This window comes from Physeter macrocephalus, chromosome 11 (assembly GCF_002837175.3).
Source record: "Physeter macrocephalus isolate SW-GA chromosome 11, ASM283717v5, whole genome shotgun sequence".
NCBI classification, from domain to species: domain Eukaryota; kingdom Metazoa; phylum Chordata; class Mammalia; order Artiodactyla; family Physeteridae; genus Physeter; species Physeter macrocephalus.
Genome location: NC_041224.1, coordinates 4,899,052 through 4,925,397, shown reverse-complemented (window position 1 = coordinate 4,925,397; position 26,346 = coordinate 4,899,052). Strand labels below are relative to the sequence as shown.

General features: G+C 37.2%; 1 protein-coding gene across 1 annotated transcript in view; it reads right to left on the bottom strand.

The window, feature by feature from the left end:
* Positions 1-25,419, bottom strand: part of RAB18 (RAB18, member RAS oncogene family) — a 31,793-nt gene extending 6,374 nt beyond the window's left edge. Inside the window, exons 1-3 of the mRNA XM_007118209.4 lie at positions 25,172-25,419; positions 20,779-20,834; positions 2,765-2,826 (exon numbers count right to left, since the gene is read on the bottom strand). Of these exons, the coding sequence (XP_007118271.1) occupies positions 2,765-2,826; positions 20,779-20,834; positions 25,172-25,239 (186 nt within the window). The 5' untranslated portion in view covers positions 25,240-25,419. The remainder of the gene's footprint in view (positions 1-2,764; positions 2,827-20,778; positions 20,835-25,171) is intronic.
* Positions 25,420-26,346: the final 927 nt, after the last annotated feature.

The following is a 26,346-nucleotide window of genomic DNA, read 5'->3' as shown; positions in this document are numbered from 1 at the left end:
GAAGTTAGAGCTTTGCTTGTCTTCAAAACAGGAATTTGCAGTAAGTAATAACATCTTCGTAAGATAAAGGAAGCAGAGCTTATTATATGTGGTTTTATTTTCTGACGGGAGAAGAGAGGATTATTAAAGACAGAAACAGACAAAGCTGGAAAGGATCTAGAAAGGCTAAATGACAGAATGTAGTAGAAGTGAGGGAAGGATGTAGAGAAGAACCACCTCAGAGGTGGGTGCCAAGTAGGTCATGATGTGTGTGCAGCACTTCCGGGGGCACAGGAGGTAGGGCTGTGCCTGAATATTCTATTTGAATAACCCTAGAAGAAGCATCCAAGTGGGAGAGGAACCGACTTTATTTACATGAAGTAGATTCATATATTTCTAATACTGAGTGAGAAGGCCTTCCTAAATATGACATGACACCCAGATGCATGAAGAAATAACTGATTTAATCATGTAAATACTAAACCCTTGGCATGGCAAGAACACCCCTCCCCAACACCACGCTCTCTCCCCGCCCCCCCCAACACTCATCCTCAACAAGATTTGGAAGTAAATGACAAACTAGGGGAAAACATCTGCAGCATATGACAGAGTTAGTATTACACACACACATAAGAACATTAATGTATACTCCTCTTAAATAAGATCTTAAAGAAAAATGACAGAGTGGAAAAAATGTGGCATATGACAAAAAGCTAGTATTTTTATTATATAAAGACTTTAATCATGAAAAAGATGAACACTAATATAAAAAGGGCAAAGCATGTAAGAGAAAATTCATTAAAATATAATCAATAAATATGTAAGAAAAAATCTCACTAATCAAAAGAAATGCAAATATAAGTGAAAAATTATTACTCAGAAAGGCAAAAGTGAGAAAGATTAACAATATATAGTACAGAAGACCTTTTTCCTATACCCCAATGTTAAGTCTTCATATTCTTTGAGACAATAATTCAGCTTCTAAGTATACACTGTAAAGTAACTGGACAAGTACACACAGATGTAAAAATTAGTATGCTCATCACAGCACTTCTGATCTTTGTGAAAAACTATTAACGGTGTAAATACCTTAAGATGGTCATTTAAACTGATGTACTTCTATATTTATTGACGCAGAACAATGTACACAGTGTGTTGGGGGGAGGGTGACAAGCAGGTGAAAATTTAATCCTTTCAGAAAGTTGCATATACAACACGTGTAACAATGTGCATGTATCTGACATTTTATAGGATGTTCACTAAAATGCACACATTGGTTAAAGATGAACTTTCTTCTCTATTAATTTCATACTATTTTGATCATCCTTTTTAGAATGAAACTATATTATCCTTGCAGTCAGGAGAAGCCTCTCTTATTTAAAAAATATTTATAAGCCTATGATAAAGATGTCACTTCAGTAATACCTGCCAACCTTTTTATGGAGCAGGAACTAGAAAGTAAATTAAAAACAAACAAACAGAAAACCTCTTGTATGAGAGTAAAATCTCACAGCGACCGTCAAGCCTCAGACCCTATTCTAAAGTGTATGTGTCACAGCAGGGGCAAGGGCAGAAGAGGTAACACATCCAACAGGAAAACATGGAAAATCAGGCTCCACTTCAGAAGGGAAAGAAGGGAGCGTTCTTAAACTTCCATACATATTTTACTATGCTCTAGTCCAACATTTTCCCAACTGTTTCTTGTTAGACATTACTGTACTGATTGATATTAAACATATTTTGGGGAAGGACAAACAGGCTACCAATCATGTAAAGCAGTGTATCTTAGAAAAAAATTAACAAAAAAAACATAAGACACACAGTCATTTGGAATAAAATGTGTGTTAGAAATAGTGTGCCATTCAGAGAATGCCATTAACATTAATGAGATCATACAATGCATGAACACTTGCTGTTTCAATCTGTAATTGACACCCACCCAGCCAGCCATTTACTACTTAGCCACCGAAGTATGACTCAATTTGATGACTGCAGACCAGTTCTAATATTATTATCATGTTATAAAAATATACTTATTTAACTATAGCATATGTGGGAATTAGATTATGAGCATATTTTTATAAATTTTATATGTAATATATTTAATATATAAGCAATCATACTTAGATGGAGAGACAGAGATAGGAAGGAAGGACGGAAGGAGAGGGGGAAGAGGAGCAGACAGACACAGACTGAGTAACCTGGATGCTCTGGCAGCTGGTGCCACCTTATTCAGCACTACCAGGAAGAGGTCTAGTTAGCAGAGAATGCGGATCAGAACAGCTGGGTTAACAGGCAAATGAAAAGACGTTAGTACGTAAACACTCGGCATCAGTATTAAAAAAAAATCCAAAGTTGGCAAGCTCAAAGTTTATAGATATTTACACTAACAAACATGAAAAATCATTTTTTTTATCGCTTCATTCCCTTCTCCCCAACAACTGCCTTTAGCATTAGTTCAGAGTAGGCAGTCTTTTTAAAACTTTAAAGAAACACATTCAATAACAATGATTCTCTCTGGCAGACGATGATTTTAATACTCTGTTTTCAAATATTCTGAAGGGATTATATATTTTAAAAATCTGAGTAAGCAAAACAAGTCTCTGCCTGATTTCAGAATTATAAGATATAACTATTTATGTCTATTCTTTAATCAACATCAAATCTCCCAAGTTATTAAACACACATTGCTCATTCATCTCTAGAACACTACACACACCAATTTCTGCTTCTTCAAAAAGTACAAGTTTAATATTTACACAAAATACATTTAAAAAATTCTTACCCATATTGCAAGTTTGGCCTTATTTCCATCCACTGAAATTGTTTTCACCTTAAAGTCAACACCTTGGAAAAATGAAAATTTTGATAAGAATTCCAGTAAAACATACATTTTAAATCAATTACCAAGAAAATGAAGAAACAGAAAAACCACTTTATTAAATGCCCAAATTCACATCCGAATTCTTAGAGTTATGGATGTGAAGATAAAAGAAAAAGTGTCACTAAAGTTTAGCAGCTTAGAATTTAGTCAAGAAAAATGAAAACCAAATGCTTGTAAAATTCATTCACCTACCTGTACTTCTTGAAAAAGCAAACGTTTTATTGAAAAAAATGAAAGTGTAAGGTGTAAGGTGTAAGGTGGTGATCAACCCTGCACATTAAAAGCCAAGAGCTAGAGTTCACCATGCTGATGTAGAGAAGATCTCTGGCTGACTGTGTGTTGGGGCACTTTCCCAGGGCCCCCTAAGCTATTATTAGGAGCGTTGTCCACAGCTGGCCAACACCCTAAGTCAGATTCTGGCTGTGGGCAGCTTGGAAGACTGGTAAAATTATAAAAGGGCCCCTCTTTCCTTGCCTTATGAATTCTTTGTTTTCTTTGTTTTTATCCTAAAAAACAGTATTCATTTTATATAACCTTATCAATAATCACTTGCTACTGCACAATTGCAAAAAGAGAATTTACACACAAAAACGTTTATGCCCAATCCTTTAAGAATCTTCATAAGTTAAAGAGGAGTGCTCGAAGAGCAGTGAAATCTGTATGTACTGATTTATATGAAGAGAAGACAAGCTCCGTAAGAAGTCACATTGGGCTCTATTACAGCAGTCCCCAAAACCTCTCTCTGCCCTGGAAAAGGACTTGACACATGCCATCTGGCTTAAATGAACAGTAACTGCCCACATGTCTTAAAAGAGTATCAAAAATAATGTGCAGTCTATCCCACTGGCCAGAGGGAAAATATTAACTCAAGACACTTGGAAAGAAACTTTCAAAAGATTTTAGCTTATCACAATTAATTCAGAACAGCCACAACTAAGATGATATATATAAATGCTCAAATACTAAATGCTTCCTAGAACACCTGTCACCAATATGGAAATAAATTAGTAATTCTTGGATGATTTCTGATAATCCATCACACACACACAAATTAGGTAATAAAAATGCATTTCAAAACATGCATTACACCAGGTCTTTCTGCATGCCAAAGATTTAAAAAAAACAGTTTGGTGTCTTGGGGTAAGGTGATAAAGAAGTTGATAAAGTCATTCCTAGAATGTCAGGCAACCACGAGTTAAAGGACAGTGCCAATTGCACAGTCCAAGGAAAACCTAAGTGTAGTTTCTTTGAGGCAAAACAAACAAAAAATTCTATATATTAAGTAATCTTGTATTCACCAGGTCTAGATAAAGAAATCTGCCACACCATTTTTATAAAAAATATGAAATTATTTACATTTTACTCATATAGCTTTAAAAAAAGACACCCAAACTTGAGAAAATGTGGATGAAGAAATGGTTCTGACTTGGTAGAGGTACTAAATGAAGGCCACTGGTAGACGTCACAAAGAGACGGCCTGTCACACATGCTCCACAGTTATATTCTCAAGGTTCTTCAGAGAAGAAAGAACTTTTCTACTCTTAAACACCTAAGACAAACCTGCTCAAGGGCAGACTGCTACCAGCTAGTCTACCCAGGAAAAGAAACTCAATGTTCCCAGAATGTTTGTGTTCTCCTTCCCTCCCCCAATATCCTCTTTCTCTTTTATAATTTCCTGCATATATTTCTTGGCAGTCTAATGACTTTCTCTGTCATACGTATAATTTGCATGTCAGTAACTGTCTCCAAGTTACTCTTCTGACATGTTAGATTTGAAAGCTACAGATAACACCCTCAGGAAACACTGCCCCTGGAGTCCTACCATCAAAGTCAAGAGACAGGCAAATGGACACAGGACCTTCAGTTCTCATTCATCTTCCCTTGGTTCCTCTGGTGAATCTCATGTGCAGACATTGATCTCTTTAGCTCTTAGATGCTCAAACTGCTTCTTCACCAAGTCTGGGTCTTCTGTTTTGCAAGTGGCTGTTAATTTGCCTTATTGGTGGCAGCAATGGGAATGTTTTTGATAAATTTTATATTTTGCCAACTTCTCACTACATTTGATTAAACTATCTTTTCAACCTCCTCGTATGGATGACAAACAAGGAGCTCATAATAGAAGCAGAATGTTTAGGAAAAAACACTCCTGTGTTTCTCCTCTACAACACTGAACACTTCTGTGACCCAATACGTAGGGTTTTTCCCACAACTACCAATTCTTTGACTTTCCAGGGACACCAGCTGGGTGTCCCACAATTCAATTCAGTTCTGACACTATCTACCTGAAGTCAAGAGATAGATCCCACAGGGTAAGGGCGAAGTCCCACAAGACTGCCACACCCCCATTTCAGAGTCCAGTCTCAAGTCCATGTTGTTACCTGTGCTTCTGACCAACTGGCTATAAATCAGAGGTTCCTATAATCCCTCCTCAATTAGATTAATTTGATATAGTAGCTCAAAGAACTCAGGAAAACAGTTTACTTACTTACTTACTAGATTATCATTTTATTATAAAAGGATACAACCCAGGAACAGCCAGAGAGAAGAGATCTGGGCACAGGGCAAGGTATGGGGAAGGGACACAGAGTTTTCATGCCCTCTCCAAGCATGCCATCCTTCCAGTACCTCCACGTGTTCACAGACACAGAGCTCTCTGAACCCGTGGGGTTTTTTTTATGGAGGCTTGACTGATTAAATCATTTGCCTTTGGTGATTAAACAAAACCTCCAGCCCCTCTCTGCACCCTGGAAGTGAGGGAGGTAAGACAGGGCTGAAAAGTTCCAACCCTCTAATTATTGGGTTGGCCAAAAAGTTTGTTTGGGTTTTCCATAGCATCTTACAGAAAAACCTGAATGAACTTTTTGGCCAGCCCAATACATGGTTGGTTCTCCTGGCAACCAGCTTCTATGCTTAGGGGCTTTCTAGAAGTCACATCATTAACATAAACTCAGGTGTGGTTGAAAAAGGCTTGTTATGAAAATACAAAAGACATCCTGGGAATTCCCTGGCCGTCCAGTGATTAGGACTTGGCGCTTTCACTGCCGGGGCCCAAGTTCATTCAGTCCCTGGTCGGAGAACTAAGATCCTATAAGCCACGTGGTGCAGCCAAAAAAGAAAAAAAAAAAGAAAAGAAAAACAAAAGACATCTTTAATTATTCTTATCACTTAAGAAAATCCAAGGGTTTTTGGAGTTCAGTGCTAGGAACCAAATATATATTTCTTATTATAAATTACAAAATCACAGAACTGTCACTTCAGCTTTTCTCTAGTTGTTCATTTGGGCTTGCATTTTTAATACAATATTCAATTCTGTTCCTCTGCAGGAATCTTTTTATAGGCACAGGCCTATTTTATGAAGGTTAAATTAGTTAAAACTAGACAATATAACCAATAAAGCCTTTGAAACAAGCAATAAGTGAGACATGAAAGTTTACCAAAGATAATACCAACTACACTGTAAAGAAATACCAATGAATGGGAAACCAGAACATATCAATGGAATCATCTGCCTTATCAAAAGAAAAACAAGCAATCAAGAGAAACTGACTCAGAACTAGCAAAGATGTTAAAACTAGCAAAGAAGGATATTAAAAACACATAACTGTATACCACATGTTCAGAAAGTTAATCTGACGTGAGAGAGATTTTAAAAACCCATACCAAACATCTAGAGATAAAAATGACAATGTCTGAGATTTAAAAAAAATAAATACACAGGATGGGATTAACAGCAGATTAGACAATGCAGAAGAAAACACAAGTGAATACATAGAAAAACCTGTAACTAACATCATACTCATTGGTGAAGAACTGAAAGCTTTTCCCCACAGATCAGAACAAGATAAGGATGCACACTCTCACCACGTCTATTCTCAGAGTACTGGAAGTCCTAGCCAGAGCAATTAGGCAAGAAAAGTAAATAAAAGGCATCCATATTGGGAAGGAAGAAGTAAAATTATCTCTGAATGATTATATTCCATACACATACAAAAATATTGTTAGAACTATAAGTGAATTCAGCAGAGTTGCAGGATATAAAATCAACATGCAAAACTCAGTTGCATTTCTATACCCTAGTAATAAACAATCCAAAAAGAAAAATTTTAAATATCATTTCATTTACAATAGCATCAAAAAGAATAAAATACTTTAAAAATATATGATGATGGGGGCTTCCCTGGTGGCGCAGTGGTTGGGAGCCTGCCTGCCGATGCAGGGGATATGGGTTCCTGCCTGGGTCTGGGAGGATCCCACATGCCGCGGAGCAGCTGCGCCCGTGAGCCATGGCCGCTGAGCCTGCGCGTCCGAAAAAGATGATGATGATGATGATAATAATAATAATAGTACTCAGGAATAAATTTAACCAAGGAGCTTTAATATTTATACACTGAAAACTACAAAACACTGCTGAAAGAAATTAAAGAAGACACAAATAAGTGGAAAGACATGCTGTGTTCATGAGTTTGAAGACAATATTGTGAAGATGACAATACTACCCAAAGCTATCTACAGATCCAACACAATCCAATAAAAATTCTAATAGCTTTTTTTGCAGAATGGAAAAGCTGACATTCAAATTCATATAGAATTACAAGAGGCACTAAATAACAATATTGAGAAAAAAAAATAGTTGGAGGACTCAAACTTTAAAACTTACTACAAAACTACAATAATTAAAACAATGGTACTAGCATTAAGTACAGACATTTAAACCAATGGAATAAATAGAGAACCCAGAAATAAACCCTCACATATATAGCCAACTGATTTTCAACAAGGAAGCCAAGACCATTCACTAGGTAAAGGCCAGTCCTTTCAACAAATGATGCTCAGAAAACTAGATAGCCATATGCAAAAGAATGAAGTTGGACCCTAACCTTACACCATATACAAAAGTTAGCCCAAAATGGATCAAAGACGTAAATGTAAAAACTAAATCTTAAAAACTCTTAGAAGAAAGGATAGGAAAAATTTTTCATGACATGGGATTTGGCAAAGATTTTTTGGATATAACACCAAGAGCACAGGCAACAGAAGAAAAATAAACTGGACTTCATCAAAATTAAAAACTTATATGCATCAAAGGGCAACATCAAGGGAGTGGGAAAAAAACCTCACAAAATGGGAAAAAATATTTGCAAGCCAGTTACCTGATAAGCGATTAGTATTTGGAATATATGAAGAATGCCTATAACTTAACAACAGAAAGCCTTATTCAAAAATGGGGAAAAGGATTTGAATAGACACTTCTCCAAATAATATACACAAATGGCCAACAAGCACAGGAAAAGATGCTCAACATCATTATCCATTAGGGAAATGCAAATCAAAACCACAATGAGACACTACTTCATATCCATTAAAACAGCTACAATTAAAGAAAAAAGTGAAAACTAACAAGTGTTAACAAGGACATTAAGAAATTAGAATGCTTGTGCATTGCTGGTAGGAATGTAAAATGGTACAGTCACTGTGAAAAAGTTTGGCAGTCCCTCAAAAAGCTAAAAATAGAATTACCATGTAATGTAGCAATTCCACTCAGGTACATACCCAAAAGAACTGACAACAGGAACTCAAACAAGTAATTGTACAACAATGTTCACAGCATTGAACACAGCATTATTCACAAAAGGCAAAAGGTGGAAGCAACTCAAGTGTCCACGGACAGATGAATGGATAAACAAAATGTGGTATGTACATATAATGGAACATTATTAGCCGTAAAATGGAATGAAATTCCAATACCTACAGCTATAAAATGGAATGAAATTCTGATATATGCTACAACATGGATGAACCTTAAACACATTATGCTAAGTGAAATAAGCAAATTACAAAAGGACAAATATTGTATGAGTCTACTAATACAAGGTATCTAGAACAGGCAAATTCATAGAGACGGAAGGTAGAACAAGTTACCGGGGACTGAGAGGAAATGTGGAGTGGGAGTTATTGCTTAATTGGTGGAGTTCCTGTTTGAGGTTATGAAAAAGTTCTGGAAATGGATAGTATTGATGGTTGCAAAACAATGTGAACATAGTTAGTGCCACTGAATCATATACTTAAAAATGGTTAAAATGGTAAATTTTATCTTATGTATATTTTCACAATAAAAAATAGATAACCGGAGAATCCTATATCTATGAAAGAATTTAAATCTGTGGATAAAACCTTTCCATGAAAAACCTCCAGGCCCCAAATGAATTCTACTGAACATTTAAATACTAATCCATTACAAACAAACTCTTGCAGGAAACTGAAGAGGAATGAATACTTTCTTAGTCAGTCTATGAGTTCTACAGTACCATGACACCAAAACCAGACAGACACTATAATTAAAGAAAACTACAGATTAATATCCCTCATGAACATAGATGAAAATCCTAAACAAAATTTTACCATAAGTCATCCAAATAGGTGTAAAAGAACAGTATAGCACAACCAAGTGATGTTATTTCAGAAATGAAAGGTTGATATAACACGGGGAAAAAAAAATCAATGTGGATTTTACTATTTTAAACCAAAAAAGAAACTTCATATGAACATCTCAACAAATGTGGAAAAGGAATTTAACAAAATCCAACATGCATTCCTAATGAAACCTCTCTGCAAACCAGAAACAGAAGGAAACTTCCTCAACCTGATAAACAGCATCTTTGAAAAGATACAACAGCACACTCAGCGGTAGAGACTGAATGTTTTCCCCTTAATATCAGGAACAAAAGAAGATATCAGCTCTCATCACAACACTGCACTGGAGATCTTCAGCCAAGGCAATAAAACAAGAAATAAAAGGCATCCAGATTGGAAAGGAAGAATGTAGAAACCCAATGGAATCTATGGGATTAAAAAAGCACCTACAACGAATAAGCAAGTTTTAGCAAGGTTGGAGGACACTAAATAAACATTTAAAAAATCAACAGTATTTCTATATAATAGTAATGAAAAGAAACAATATTTTTAAAAAATTTACTACCATCGTACATAAAAACCTATACAATACTTAGGGCTAAATCTCACAAAAGATGTGAAAGGTATGTATGTAACCACTCTGAGGCATTTTACCTGCACCTAAAGGTCTCAGGTGTTTCTGCTGCAACGCCTACAGCGCTGTGACCTGCATGGGCAGTGGGAGTGGAAGGGAGGACACGGGAGACCCCAGAAGCCAGGAAATGAGGTCAGGCCTGGGCCTCTGGGGAGGCAGCGCTGAGTCCAGGATGCTGGACCACCAGAGAATTCCTGTGCCCAGGGAATATTAATCGGTGTGTGCTCTCCCGGAGATGTCCAGCTCGACACCAAGACCCAGCTCCACCCAACTGCCTGCAGGCTCCAGTGCTGGCACACCTCAGACCAAACAACTGGAAAGACAGGAACACAGCCCCACCCATCAGCAGACGGCTGTCTAAAGTCATACTGAGCCCACAGCCACCTCTAAACACACCCTCTTGACACGGCCCTGCCTACCAGAGGGACAAGACCCAGCTCCACCCACCAGTGGACGGGCACCAGTCCCTTCTACCAGGAAGCCTGCACAAGCCCCATGACCAGCCTCACCCATCAGGGGCAGACACCAAAAGCAAGCAGAGCTATGATCCTGAAGCTTGCAGAAACGAGACCACAAACACAGAAAGTCAGACAAAATGAGGAGGCAGAGAAATATGTTTCAAAGGAACAATATAAAAACCCAAAGGACTATTAAATGAAGTGGAGATAGGCAATCTACCTGAAGAAGAATTTAGAGTAACAATAATAAAGATGATCCAAGATCACAGAAAAAGAATGGAGGCACAGACCAAGATATAAGAAATGTTTAACAAAGAGCTAGAAGATTTAAAGAACAAACAGAGATGAACCATACAATAACTGAAATGAAAAATACATTAGAAGGAATCCATAGCAGAAAAAATGAGGCAGAAAAACAACAAGTGAACTGGAAGACAAAGTAGTGGAAATCACTGCTGTGAAATATAAAAAAGAAAAAAGAATGAAAAGAAATGAGGACAGTCTTAGAGACCTCTGGGACAACATTAAACCCACCAACATTTGCATTATAGGGGTCCCAGAAGGAGAAGAGAGAGAAAGGGCCTGAGAAAATATTTGAAGAGATTATAGCCAAAAATTTCCCTAACATGAGAAAGGAAACATTCAAGTCCAGGAAGCACAGAGAGTCCCATACAAGATAAACCCAAGGAGGAACTTGCTGAGACACATATTAATCAAACTAACAAAAATTAAACAGAAAGAAAAAATATTAAAGGCAACAAGGGAAAAGCAAGAATTAATATATAAAAGAATCCCCATAAGGTTATCAGCTGATTTTTCAGCAGAAACTCTGCAGGCCAGAAGGGAGTAGCATGATATACTTAAAGTGATGAAAGGGAAAAAACCTACAACCAAAAATACTCTACTGAGCAAGGCTCTTGTTCAGATTTGATGGAGAAATCAAAAGCTTTACAGACAAGCAAAGGGTCAGCGAATTCAGCACCACCAAACCAGCTTTACAAAAAACCTAAAGGAACTTCTCTAGGCAGAAAAGAAAAGGCCACAGCTAGAAACAAGAAAATTATGAATGGGAAAGCTCACCAGTATGGAGGTTCCTTAAAAAACTAAAAATAGAACTACCACATGATCCAGCAATCCCACTCCTGGGCATATATCTGGAGAAAACCATAATTTGAAAAGATACATGCACCCCAATGTTCACTTCAGCACTATTTACAATAGCCAAGACATGGAAGCAACCTAAATGTCCATCAACAGAGGAACAGATAAAGAAGATGTGGTAGATATATACAATGTAATATTACTTGGTCATAAAAAAGAACGAAATAATGCCATCTGCAGCAACATGGATGGACCTAGAGATTAACTTGCTGAGACACATATTAATCAAACTAACAAAAATTAAACAGAAAGAAAAAATATTAAAGGCAACAAGGGAAAAGCAAGAATTAATATATAAAAGAATCCCCATAAGGTTATCAGCTGATTTTTCAGCAGAAACTCTGCAGGCCAGAAGGGAGTAGCATGATATACTTAAAGTGATGAAAGGGAAAAAACCTACAACCAAAAATACTCTACTGAGCAAGGCTCTTGTTCAGATTTGATGGAGAAATCAAAAGCTTTACAGACAAGCAAAGGGTCAGCGAATTCAGCACCACCAAACCAGCTTTACAAAAAACCTAAAGGAACTTCTCTAGGCAGAAAAGAAAAGGCCACAGCTAGAAACAAGAAAATTATGAATGGGAAAGCTCACCAGTATGGAGGTTCCTTAAAAAACTAAAAATAGAACTACCACATGATCCAGCAATCCCACTCCTGGGCATATATCTGGAGAAAACCATAATTTGAAAAGATACATGCACCCCAATGTTCACTTCAGCACTATTTACAATAGCCAAGACATGGAAGCAACCTAAATGTCCATCAACAGAGGAACAGATAAAGAAGATGTGGTAGATATATACAATGTAATATTACTTGGTCATAAAAAAGAACGAAATAATGCCATCTGCAGCAACATGGATGGACCTAGAGATTATCATACCAAGTGAAGTAAGTCAGACAGAGAAAGACGAATATCATATCACTCATATGTGAAATCTAATTTTAAAAAAATGATTCAAATGAATTTACTTACAAAACAGAAACAGACTTACAGATTTCGAAAACAAACTTATGGTTACCAATGGGGAAACATGGAGTGGGGAAGGATGAATTAGGAGCTTGGAGTTAACATATACACACTATTATATATAAAATAGATAACCAACAAGGACCTACTGTATAGCACACGGAACTCTACTCAATATTCTGTAATAACCTACATGGGAAAAGAATCTGAAAAAGAATGAATATAAGTATATGTATAACTGAATCACTATGCTATATACCTGAAACTAACACAACATTGTAAATCAAATATACTCCAATAAAAAATTTTTTTAAAAAGAACATTATAAGTGAAAATTTTTAAAAAAATGAGTCATACACCTAGTGTAAAATACAAAACTTTAAAACTTCTAGAGGAAAATGCGGGAGAAAATCATTGCAATCATCTGTTGAGCACAAGATATAATGCTGAAATCATCATCCATAAAAGAAAAAAATTGGTAAGTTGGATTTCATCAAAATAAACAACTTCTGCTTTTAGAAATAAACTGTTAAGAGAATTACAAGAGGAGCCACAGACTAAGAAAAACACATTTACAAAGCATATTTCATCTAATAATGGACTTATATGCAGAATATATAAAGAACTCAAAGCTCAACAATAAGAAAAAACCCAATTAAAAACTGAACAAGACTTGGACACTTCACACACACACACAAAATATATACATATGGATAGCAAATAAGAACTTTAAAAGATGCTCAACATCATAAGTCATTAGAGAATGCAAAGTAAATCACAATGAGATTCCCAATACACACCTATTAGAATGATTACGATTTAAAAGTCTGACCATACTAAGTATAACGGATGGGGCTACAGAAGAACAGGAAGTTTCATATACTGCTAGTGGGAGTGTAAAATGACACAACCACTTTATAAAAAAATGGACAGACTGTTTTCCAAAGTTAAACATGCATTTACCATATGATCCAGCAATTCCATTATTGGGTATTTACTCTAGAGAAATAAAAATTAATTTTCATGTAAAATCCTGTACTTGAATGTTTATAACAGGTCTATTTATTATCACCAAAAACTGGAAACAACCCAAATGGCCTACAATGGGTAGATGACTTAACCAACTCCGAAATGGAATACAACCCACCAATAAAAAGGAACAAACTATTGACACGCAAAAACTCAGAGGCAGCTCAAAGGCATCATGCTAAGTGAAAAAACTCAGGCTGGAAAGGTTACACACTCTATTCCATCTATATGACATTCTCAAAAACACAAAACTATAGTGATAAAGACCTAGCAGTGGATGCCAGGGAATAGAGATGGGGAAAAAGTGTGCCTGAAAAAAGATGGCACTAGGGGAACTCTTTTGGATGATGGAACTGTTTGGTATCCTGATTGTGGTAGCGATTACATAACCATATACATCTGTTATAACACATATTAAATTCAAAGAACTCTATACCCCCAAAGAAGTCAATTTTACTATATCATAATTAAAAAAAATATTGCTATCTACTTGGAACATAATAGGTCAAAAATACTTTCTGAAAGAATAAATTATCAGAGAACATGTATTGTAAAATTTCTGCTTCTTTCCAATTTATTTTGCTGATGAAGTAAAGACTGATTTTGTAAAACTGTTCCATGGGCTTTTAAAAATTAGTTCTTCATTCAAAATATTTCTTGACTGTGTTATTCTATTTCCCATGACCTTATGTGTGTCTTTTGGATCTAATTATGAAAGAGATATATAACAAATCTCCTAATATAAATGTATTTTCATCAAATTCTTCTCTTGTGTTTTAAACAGCTTTTGCTTTTATATATCATTTCTGTGTTTGGTGCCTACTTGTTTATGACTATTATAGCTGTTTTGTTAATTAATTTGGCTTTTCATCATTACATTATATCCTATTTTATTTTGTCCAGTGCATTAGCCCTGAATTCCACCTTAAATCATGTTATATTACCACCTCTGCTTCTATACTGGTGCATCCCTTTATTTCAACCTTTCCATACTTCTTTTAAGTACTTTTCAACTCCAATCTGACAATCTGAATTATTAGGAGAATTGGACCCATTTACATTTAATTAACTGATAAATCTAATTTTTCTGCTTCCCTCTTATGTTTAGCATTTCTGACATTCTGTTCAAATCTGTGTTTGATCTTTTTCATTGCTGAGCTGTATTTCTGTGTTGTAATTAAAAGAATACCAAGTCAGGAGGCTGGATTTAGTCTCAGCCCTCTTACTAAGGTCTCGATAGCCAAGAGCTTAATTAATCTCTTTAAGTCAATTTCCCCCTTCTCATGAAAGAATATAAAAATTCCTGGTTTATCTGCTATTTAGTTATTTTGGGGGAGGGGATAGAGGATAACAGGAAAGTGGGCATCAAGACAGATACCATAAAAGCTTTAAGGATCCAAGGAGAACAAGATTAGGAGGACCTAGATACCCAAGTCTCAGTTTACAAACAACCTAAAAAGTATTAACAATGAAATGTGCTAAGTGCTCTGCTCCCCAAGAAGACAGAGCTGAGAAGGAGTGAGCACTGGAGGCAAGAAAAGAAGGTGAACAACGTTATGAAGATCCGAGTCTGGGAAATGAAGAGACACAAGGGCTTTCCGTGGAGAATACTTAGAGGAAACAACGGTTATGATGCCTGATGGTCTTATGGCGGCTAGCAGTAGCAAGATAAGAACATCTGGAGAGGAAAGAGGGGTGTGGAGGAAGGTCTTGTCAGAAGTAGGCTAAATTCTGAGGCTAACCTGACTCTTGCTGATGGACATGAGGCTGGCAGAGGGGTGGGTGGCTTTACTCCAAATGGAAGTCATTATCCACTAAATAAGAAATAAAATGACCAAAAAAAGCCTGGAAATTAGGAAACACATTCCTAAATCAAAGATTTCAAATATTCAAAGAGGAAAGCAAAACTGAAAATTTAAACTATGCAGAGAGCAATGAAAAACAAACAGCCTATCACAACCTATGGGACACAGTAAAACTTGTTCTTAGAGGACATCTTTATTAAAGAAAAAAGACTAAAAAGAAAGGAACTTAATACTCATCTTAAGAAACTAACAAAATAAACCAAAATAAAAGTAGGAAGGAGAAAGAGGGGAAAAAATAAAGCAATTCCTCAAACAATAAAATAGATACATTCCTTAAGGAGAAGACAGACCAAAAAAATGTACAAGTTTAGAAATGAGGGAACATAAACACAGATAATGAAGAGTTTAAACGAATACTACAGGGACTTCCCTGGTGGTCCAGTGCTCCCACCGCAGGGGGACCGGGTTCCACCCCTGGTCGGGAACCAAGAACTAAGATCCTGTGTGCTGGCCAAAAAAAAAAAAAAGATACTACATGCAACTAACTTAACAAGTGAGTTGGGATTTTCCTTCCTAGCTGCACTCCTAAGAAACAGAGAACCTGAAGAGGTTGTAACAGTGAGGGAGAAGCAGGATCAGACTGACTCAGATGAAATACAACCTTCACAGAACAGATAATTCCAGTAGTACTTAAGCAAGTAAGGACAATTTAAAAAGACGGAAAGCTCCTTCATTGTATAAACAAATACAACTTTAATACCAAACTCTGATTTTTTAAAAATACAAAAAAGGAGAGACCATCTTACATATAAAAATAGATATAAAAATTCTAAATTAGTCAACAGAATCCAGAAATACATCAAACAAAGTAAGTGAAGGCTTATCTAGGAAAGCAAGGACATTTCAGTATAAAAAGGTCTATCAACCATTAGTCAGTACTGAAAAGGCATATGAAAAAAATTACAACCTTTACTAATAAAGCCTCTAAGTAGAATGGAAGAAAGAAACAATCTATATATGATCAAGACCATTTGTCATTATTCTAAATAAAGAAATGTCAGAGCCATTTTTATTACTTTAACATGTTTAATTGAATGAAATTATATGAAATAGAATAGTTCTATTTTACTTTCTGAATTATCTCATATTCCCAAGTATTTTAACAAGTTTATGTTGTGGCATTAAACAAGATGTATAAACTACTTTGCATTTTAATTAAATTATCTTTCTGTTAAGTAAGCCCAAACTATAAGGTAACTTGTGGATGAAATAGATCTGACACCTGCCCTTAGAAGCCAAACAGTCATGGGTATTTCTAAAAACTTACCAAGGGAGTGATAAGAATCACTGATCTAAAGTCAACCAACAACAAGCAAAATTTGTCTAACTTTAGTTGAAATGTATCAACCCTCAAAAAACACTTTCACATATTGTAACAATTATAAGTCTTAGAGATTAAGAAATAGTTTGTGAGCCTGTCTTTAGAGAGCCAGTTTTAAATTTTCTAATTTTATATTTGAAAATTTTTACTTAAAGTGCTCTTTTTGTGTTCAAAGGTTACCTAAAATAGGGTAAATTTAAAAAACAAAAAGCATGAAGCAGATTTTGCCTATTTAATCATACTATATAAAGTTAATGTAACCACTTTCTATATCCATGCTTAAATTTCAACCAATTTTATCTATGCAGTTGATTAAATACCTTAGGTAAAGACCTGATTAAGCACCATCTTATGGCCTGACCATAGCAAAAAGAGAAATCTAATGCTTATTATTTTCCCCCCAAACATTCCCATGTAACAAACAAAAACCTGGTCAAAATATTCTTACAATTTTGTCTGTGTGTGTTTATTTTTATGTCAGAAACGTTACCTTGGATTATATATCATTAAATATTGGTTGTGTTTCATTATGTTTCTTCTTTTAAGACTCAAACATACTATGTAAAATCTCCTTTTCTGATTTCCATATCTATCATTTTCTCACTCTAATTTGTTTTAATATTCTTATTCATTTTGGTAAATTCTACCCACTTTTCCATTCCTAGCTTCTATGTTCTTTATTGTGTTTCCCAGTTTCTACTGTCCCTTGTGATCCTTCCAATCTCACCTTCATTTCAGTGATGGTTTTATTTTCTTATCTTTTCTTTCTTTCCACTCAATCAGCTCACACTGCATTTTCTCATGTAGTCGCACTATCTCTTCCCCAACCTCTTATATCACTGTTTTGTGCTCTCACTGATAAATATTTCCATTAAGGCTTTTAAATTCATGGCAAAATGTTTGGTCATTATTTTCATCTTCTTTACAGCAATATTTTTTTCTGGTGAAGATTCTTCAACTGTCCTTTGTTTTTCCATTCCTTTCTTCCTTTTCGATTCTTGAATGGTGGTAGTGGCCTTGAGCTGGATTCTTTTTTACTAAGTCATAGTTGAAAGTGGTGAGGTTTTCCTGGACAAGCTATTTGCAGGAGGTTCATGCAGAAAGCCATAGTGGATCAGTTCTGCACTGGCAAAATTCTGTCTTGATTCAGGCTTTTACATGAGTATCAGTTAGTTTTTTACTTCTCAACATTCAGAGGAGATAGGCGACCTTGAGGTTTTTCAAAGGCATCTCCTCCCCTACTGCTACAGAGACAGACAAAATGCAAAAATGGCTGGTTTGTATGACTCCTTGTTTGGCTTCACCTTCCCAACTTCTTAAAACCAAACCAGATGCAGGTAACTCCTGCCATTAGCTTAAGAAGCCATTTTGCTTTTACAAACAAGGGATATAGGTTTTGCACCTCACAGTGGGCCTCTCAACCTCATGAAGCACCTCTTGCTGGCTCCGAGCTCTGCAGCCCTGGCATCGCCTACTTTCTCCTACAGGCGGCCTGTCCGGTCCCCACTGCTCTTGGCAGCCATTCCACCTACTTTGTGGTTTGGCGTTTTAGCTGCCTTCTAGTATAGTGGACTATGGGGTTGGGGTTTTAGTTTCTCCCTCTCTTTGTTATTAGTCAATTGCCAGAAAGCAAAAGATGAAAATGCCAACTCTATAGTACCATCTTCAAACCCCAAATCCAACAATTACCTTAATAGAGTATTTTATACAAGACAGAAACTTGAGTGTCTCACTGTATTACTGAAAGATAAGGGTGTGCTTTCCTTACTATTATACTGTGAGGTAAATACTAATTTTCATATGGCCATTAACAACTGGGCTAATTATTTTTATTTCAAAAACTCATGTATATTGGTTATAACCTAGGGCAGAAAATTATCTGATGCCAAAATGTAAAAGATACTTTTCAAGACCCAAGGCCCACTGGGGGAACAAATTATGTATATTCTCATCAGTATGCTACAATCTTAGTATTTGCTTTTAAAGCAAAGCCTTTTTAGTAATAAAAACAACGAATGATCTGTCAATCTGCAAGTCCCCAGTTACATTTGGGTTTGAAATGAAGACAGATAATTTATAGTATATATAAGATCAGTCCCTTAGGAAAATTTTAACTCTAGGCAAGTTTATTTTCCTGCCAGTTATTATTCTTCTACTCCTCGCTTATCCAATACCAGGTATGTTCTGAGCAAAATCAAGTTTTATTAATAACTGATTTTTTAAAGGAGCAAATAATATATCAAAACCAAATTAAATAGATTTTGAATTACTAGTATTTTAAATGATTCCCTTTTACACACATAACAGTAAATCTGTCAATGTTAACATGTCATCCAAAAGCTAAGTAATGCCTGATATAATTTATTAAACATTTAGAGGCACCGTGAGCTCATACTGATAGAAAGAAACAAAGAAGAACTCTTTGTTTCTATAGAATTCTATACAAGAAATGTAAATGGAAGGATGGAATTTGAAAAACCACAGCTGGACAACCACCATAGTTGGAATGACAGGATGACAGTTTACAGTGGAGAGACTTGGTGTACATCGTCTTAAGGAACCAAGTCCCATCACCAGTAATGGCACAAATATACACCATACTCTGACAAGCACTTCTGAAGAATTCCTGACCAAAATGCATAACCTGAATCTAACCATGAGGACACATGGACAAATGCAATTGAAGGATATTCTACAATAACTGGCCTGTATGTGCTCTTCAAAAATGTCAAGGCCATGAAAGATAAAGAAAGAGTGAAGAACTGTTCAGATTAAAAGAGACTAAGGAAAAAAGACAACAAAATTCAATATGTGATGCTGGACTGGATTCTGGACCAGAAACAATTCTTTTTCTTTGGTATATAAGACATTAGTGAGACAGTTGATGAAATCTGTCTGTATACAGGAGAACTGTATCCATGTTCATCTAGAAAATACACATTAAAGTACTTAGAGGTTAAAGACATTGAAGACACTGTCTGCAATTTTCTCTCAAACAATTCAAAAAAAGCAAGAATACTGTGTATGTGTATGTAGACAGAATGATATAGCATATGTGATAAATGTTAACATTTGGGGAATTTGATTAAGATATACAGGAATTCTCTGAACTATTTTTACAACTCTTCTCTAAGTATGAAATTATTTAACAATAAAAAGGAAAAAAAATCAACCCAGTTAATAGAAACTCTTTATTTTGCCTAATAATAATACAAGGATCATCTTTACTACATTCTACTCATCAGATCATGAAATTTTAGAGCTGGAAGAAAAGTGTATTCTCTCCCCAAAATTCCTCAACTTACAGAAGACAAGGAAGTGAATGACTTGCTCAAGATGACAACGTTCAAGGCAGAGCCAAGGCTATTATCCTGCTCTGACTCAGCTCTTCCTGCTCCTGCAAGCTGTCTCTTGTTCCTTTACATTGTCACTGACTCCCTAAACATGTGACACCAGAATATTTAGCTCCATCTTCTCATATATCCTAATAAGCTGGTGTGGCAAACCACTTTCAGGCAATCTAAATTTCATTTTTAAAAGGCATTTATGTATTACTGCTTCTAACAGTCTTTAATAACTAATATCAATAAATATGCTGCCAGAATACATGCCAGATACTGTACTGAATGCTAAAAATACAAAATTAACACACTCTACTGCTGGGTGATACTGCTAGGTCCATTATGACAGAGACCAAGTCTGCATTATTGAACATTATAACCAACCTCTTAGGACAGTGCCTGGCATGCAATAAACATTCAAATGACTGTATGCTGCTAAATAACAGACAACCCCTAGCACAGGAATGTGTATAGAGATAATCGTAATATCCGCAGTGTTAACAAAGTACCATGAGACAACAGAAAAGGACTTTTTTTTGCTTGGTGAGATATACAAAGGCTTCAGAGATTTAATGACTACCACAGTTAAGACCTGAAAGACAAATAAGATTTTGACAGACATGGAAGCAATGGGGTGGTGAGAGGATGGGTAGGGGAGTTAGATGAAACAGGCTGAAGCAAGAAAATATTTGGCATTTCTACTAAATTTTTAAACATAGGCTTACCTATTGTTGCTGCAAGTTCTGGATCAAAAGTATCATCTGTGAACCTCAAGAGCAGGCTAAAAGAGATGTTAAAAAGACCGATTAGTAATTTGGCTTTTCTTTCTAATCACTTGATAAATCTTCCTGATTGTTTTATTTTGTCACCAGTTAGATGCAGATAAGAATAGCTGATGTAGTCTACTCCCAGAAATACAGCCTCAGTGCAGGTATATACAGAGGAATTAAATTATTGGAACGGCAATTAAAGAATCCCCAAAGCGAAGTAGTTTACTAGAAAATATGTTCCCCATGCTCCCCTGCTCAATTCCCCAAGTGTGACAATAACTGTGTTTTTTGTTTTTTTATAACTGTATTGGTATGTCCTTCTGAGAAAATATTAGCAAACATGTGACACTTTAACTGACATGGACAACAAGGGGAAAAGTAAGTCTTTTGGAATGCAACAAATTAATTTTTTAAAAAATCTAATGCATAATTCACTCTGAATTCAGGTAAAAACAGAAAGTTGTGAAGTCTAGCATTTTGAAACAAGTAGTAAGACTATTACCTAAGTGGAAAGAGATATAATAAAAAGTGGAGGCAGAAAGGTCACGTGATGGCCAGAGCAGGTAGCCTCTGGCAAATGCTGGGTAGGTAGGGTGTATGAAATCAAGGAGGCAACATGGAACTACCAAAAGCTTTCACCGAAAGGAATGGCAGGAACTGCTCTTTATCTTGAAAATTTAATGCCAGCAAAAAAATTGCAAGAAAAACAACAGAAGACAACTGCCATGATTATAGCAAGAGATCATGAAGGACTAAACCTAGGAAATGGTAAAGAAACTAGAGAGGAAGGCATGAAATGAAAAGATACCGTAAGAGTACTCCCAAGATTTTGTCTCCCAGAATTATTTTGTTTAACATAAGGCAGAAGTGGCAGTTATTAGAAGCTCTTCAAAGATAAAATCTAAGCTTTTGTTAAAGCCCTAGATTTATAAAATTAATCAATTGCCCCTCACATTATCTCCTAAGTAGGACGAGACCATTCTATTGACCTATTTGCATTAATAAAATCAAGACAATAGCTATCTCATGAATTGCAGGAAAAAAGCATATGAATATTTCTACAGATTATAATTATTGCTGCTAAAGATTTTTTTTTTTTTTGTCCACAGGGCTGCAAAACATAATGGCCTCTTGGTAGTTCCCAAACCCAGTGTCATTAATTCTATTCGAAGGATTAACTCTCCCTTTCCTGGTTTTGCTTTTTGTTGATCATAAAACCAGCACCACAAAAGCAAAGTAAAAAGAATCATATTGTAGATTTTTCTACTTAACATTGAACACTCTTGACTATAACTAATTTTACTTACCTCCAACATGAATTAGGTGACAGCACTAATAAGAATCTTAAAACACTACTCATAAGAATTTTCTTCTCTCCCCAACATTAAACTTCAAATCAATAAAACTGAAGATTTCACTAAAAATTTCAGTTACTCACAATTTAAGAATAGAAAGGTTGTGTATCTATACTCAGTCACCAAAGAAAATATTACAAAAACGTAGAACCTTGTTGAGTAGTAATAATAACACCATAATAACATAAATAATAACAATGGTATTGGCTATTATTTATTAAACATCAACAACGTGGCAGACACTGAGCCAGGGGTTTTTCTTGGCTTGTCATTAATGGTATTTTGTCAGGAAAGACAAGGGTGTAAAGCAACAAATTTTAATACAGGCTTCGAGTATAAGGCAGCAGATCTTAGCCAGGGGTAAACTATTAGCTCGAAATGTATTCTAAATTCTATGTGTACATTTTTCTAGGCAGGGAGTCTATTTCTCTATTAGATTCTGACAGGAACCCACAACCCGAAAATGATTAAGAGCCACTGCTCTAAAGGATGTATGTTTAAGCCTTCATATTTTCAAAGTTAAAGGAGCAAAATACTCTCCATGCAGAGCTATAGATGGAAGGAGACCACCAATCCACTTGGAGAAGACCAAATCTGTAATTAATCAGTGCGATTATAACTAACACGCATTTCTCAATTTACAAATGAAATTGGTCAAAAAGGATGGGATATAAGGGGCACAGGAAGGACAGCAACTTGAATAACAGAAGGTCTCTATAATTCCTCCCAGTTTCTGAAACACCTTGCTACTTCTTCACTTCACTATGGCTAGCCACGGAATCAAAGACTATTACACATTTAACACTTGATAGGGCCTGAGAGATTTCTACCCAACCTCACTTTTCGAACAAAGAAATGAAGGCCTGGAGTGTCTGAGTAACAAAGGTCACACAAGTGGCAGCACCAGTTTCATCATTCTCATCTCCTGGCTCCTCTCACACACGCTCATTACACTCCAAGTACGAAATAAACTGGAAAAATAACCCACTAGTTTGAATTAGTTAAGATATCCCTTGTTGTGCAATGATTTCTCAACAACACAAGTGATATATCACTTCCATTAACTCTAGATTTATAAAGAAATAGAAACCATTGGTTAGAACAACCCTGTAAGATTATATCCAGGACAAGTGTTAATTACCTTAAAAAGCGCAGGCTTCTAAAGAGTCATTTATTCTCATCTTATCCAGAAAGTGTTCAAAGTTTTTTCCATAGCATATGACATATACCAAAAATGTATATCTAGCCAGAAAAATAAGCCAACTTTCTCCTTAAATGCAATCCTTTCTTGAAAGAGGTAAAGGTGTTAAAATTTTGCAGTGAGTAGTTGATAATTCACCACTAACTATTGAGAAAAAGTCTGGAACATATTAGATCCAAATAAATTTGTTTGAGGGGAGGGAACCAAGGGAACCAGTAAATCCACTTAACAGATTTTACTCTAGAGGAAGAACTTCAATTATGTGAACACTGCACTGCAGTTAGCCTTCAAGTAATCAGCCATCTAACACATTTAGAAAAGGTGCCAATCAACCATGTTTGGGGCTGAACCACATGAAACGACATTCAACCGTTCCTAACTTCAAAATCAGCAACTTCATATGTCTTAACCTAAATGACGGTCACATCTCAAGAAGAAAATGGTCAAAAGGCCAAGGAATTCCTATTAAGACAATGTTTATATAATACCTAGCTTTTTAACCCTCAAATACAATAGATGGTGATCATGAAAATGATTTTATTCAGCCCTTTAAGTAACACACACACACACACACACACACACACACACACACATCATACTATCTTTTTAGCCCATAGTGTTTCGTTAATTTATTCCTTCTTAGGTACAAATCCCTCACTCTAACATACAGAGTACATTAAATGAGAGAAACTATGAAAATGTACTGTCATGCTTTAAAAACACATAAAGTTTCAGAATATATTTACAGAGTAAGGTTTCAAATACTCAAGTATTTAAAAAAAATAAGACTTCACGAAGTAATGTGAAAGATAAGTTTATCAGGAGGTATAGCTAAACTATGAAATTGCTTGCAGCTCCTGGAATTTGGATATTATTTGAGGATCAAAGCAGCGTAGAATACAAGGAGCTCGTAATCATATGGCGAGGATACCTTCACCTGGAGAACTCTGTTCCAGGATGTGGATGAAATCACAGCTCTCTTGCAATACGCCCCAGGCTCTACGTCTTCCCTTATACTCGACTCTAACTACTGTCAACGTTATTTTCCCCCAAGAAAGCGTCAAGAAAGAAGAGACACATGCTAATGTGTTCTTTTACCTCTGTATGATGCGGCACAATGACAAGTAACAATCACACGTGATTTTCAAAAGCGGCCACAGCTTAAGCTCTACCGTCTTAGACTAAAGTGAATTATTTAAGCAATCAGAAGACTGAAGAGTTCTTTCACAGCTGACTCATTTTAAAAAAGGAAAAAAGAAAAAAAAAGCGGCTGCGGGGTGCACCATAATAGGCCAGGAATGCGACCTACGGCGTCGCGAAACTTCCCGTGCAGAACTTGACGTATTACGAGGCAGGCCGGCCGAAACCCCAGCGGTAGAGCTACACCTCTCAACTCGCGGGGTGCAGGCAGCCTGGCCCCGGGGCCCAGAGGCCTCGCCCTCGGCCGGACTCGGCCCCAAGCCCGCCCGCCGCGCCCTAGGCTCCTCTACAGCAAACCGCCGGCCGGGCGGCGGCCCCGGAACTATTTTCCTCTGGGTGCGACAGGAGGCGAAGCGATCCAGGGAGCCGGGCCTGGCAGAGGCCGTGGACCGGGCAGCGGGGTGGCGGGGCCGCGGGGCCGCGCAGCGGGAAGGCCCGGAGGCCGCGAGCGGAGGCCGCGAGCGGAGGCCGCCCCAGGCCGGGCCGCGCCCGGCCGCCGCCGTTTACCGTTCCCGCCGCGGCCCAGGGGACAGCGGCCACCGAGGCGGAAAGGGCCCCGCCACCCTCGTCACGGCCCGCAGAGCCGCCTCACCTGGACTTGCCCACGCCACTCTCGCCGATGATGAGGATCTTCAGGGTGGTCAGCACGTCCTCGTCCATCCTGACCCTGCTCCGCTCCGCTCACAGCTGGCCGCCCCGCTCCGCCTCTCAGCCCTTCCCCAGGGGGAGCTGCCGCGCATGCGCCCCGCCCCGCCGGGGCCACCTTCCTTTCACACCGGGTGTTTAGGTTGCAGGAGCCCCGCACGCCCGGGTTCCGCCTGGAAGTAGCTCTGCGTCGGCGCAAACCCAAGTCCCAGGTGTCCTTCCGGAGAGGGCGCCTCCTCCCTTGCGCAAGCGCAGAGGGAGAGCGCCGGGTGTGATTTCACCCAGTTCGCAGGCTCCTCCCCTTCTCCAACCCTCACTTTATCGTCCTTTGGTGCACGTACTCTGAAGAGGATTGAGTCAGGCGAGTATGGTGCTCTTTGATTTCAACAGCTGCTCAAAACAGCTGCATTGCAGTGGCAAGAGTCTTCTGCGCGAAGGCAGATTATCTTAATTTTAGGTCCCAGCCACCGTATAACCGCTTTGCATGACCTAGACTTCTGAGCCTGTTCCCCTCAGTCGGCACAATTATACTTCTTCGAACAAGACCAGCATCTTAGAATTGTTATGAAGATTAAATGAGTTAATTTCTGATGGCACTTTGTAAACTCAAGTGCTCTATAAAAGGTGTGATCTGGTATTATTAACTTCCTGGCTGTTTGACAAATACCCTTCACACCTCACTTCATATTCAAAGAGAGATGTAAACCTCAGGTAGATCAGGTGCACACAAACCTCTGGTGGTGCAACTCAAACCAACTGTTACTCATAAGAGCTGCTACACCACAACTGCAGGAATTGTATGTACATGCTTTGTCTTCTTGGCAAGCTATAAATCTTAGTGAGGGCGCCAAACCTTATGTATAGTAACTAACAAAGTGCCTGGTACATGGCAGACACTAAATAAACATTAGCCTCCCATCTTATCTTCTTTTACCTGCAGCTAATGCCAGATACAATAGATATTTAATTAAAGAATACATGTTAATAAAATTTAAAATAAATTAAGGAAATAATCTTTTTAAATACCCGGAAAAGCTCTTGTGTTAGATACCCAAATGGGTCCTTCACCTCCTTCGGATCTTTGCTCTAATGTTGTCTTCTTAATGAAGCCTTCCGTGTACG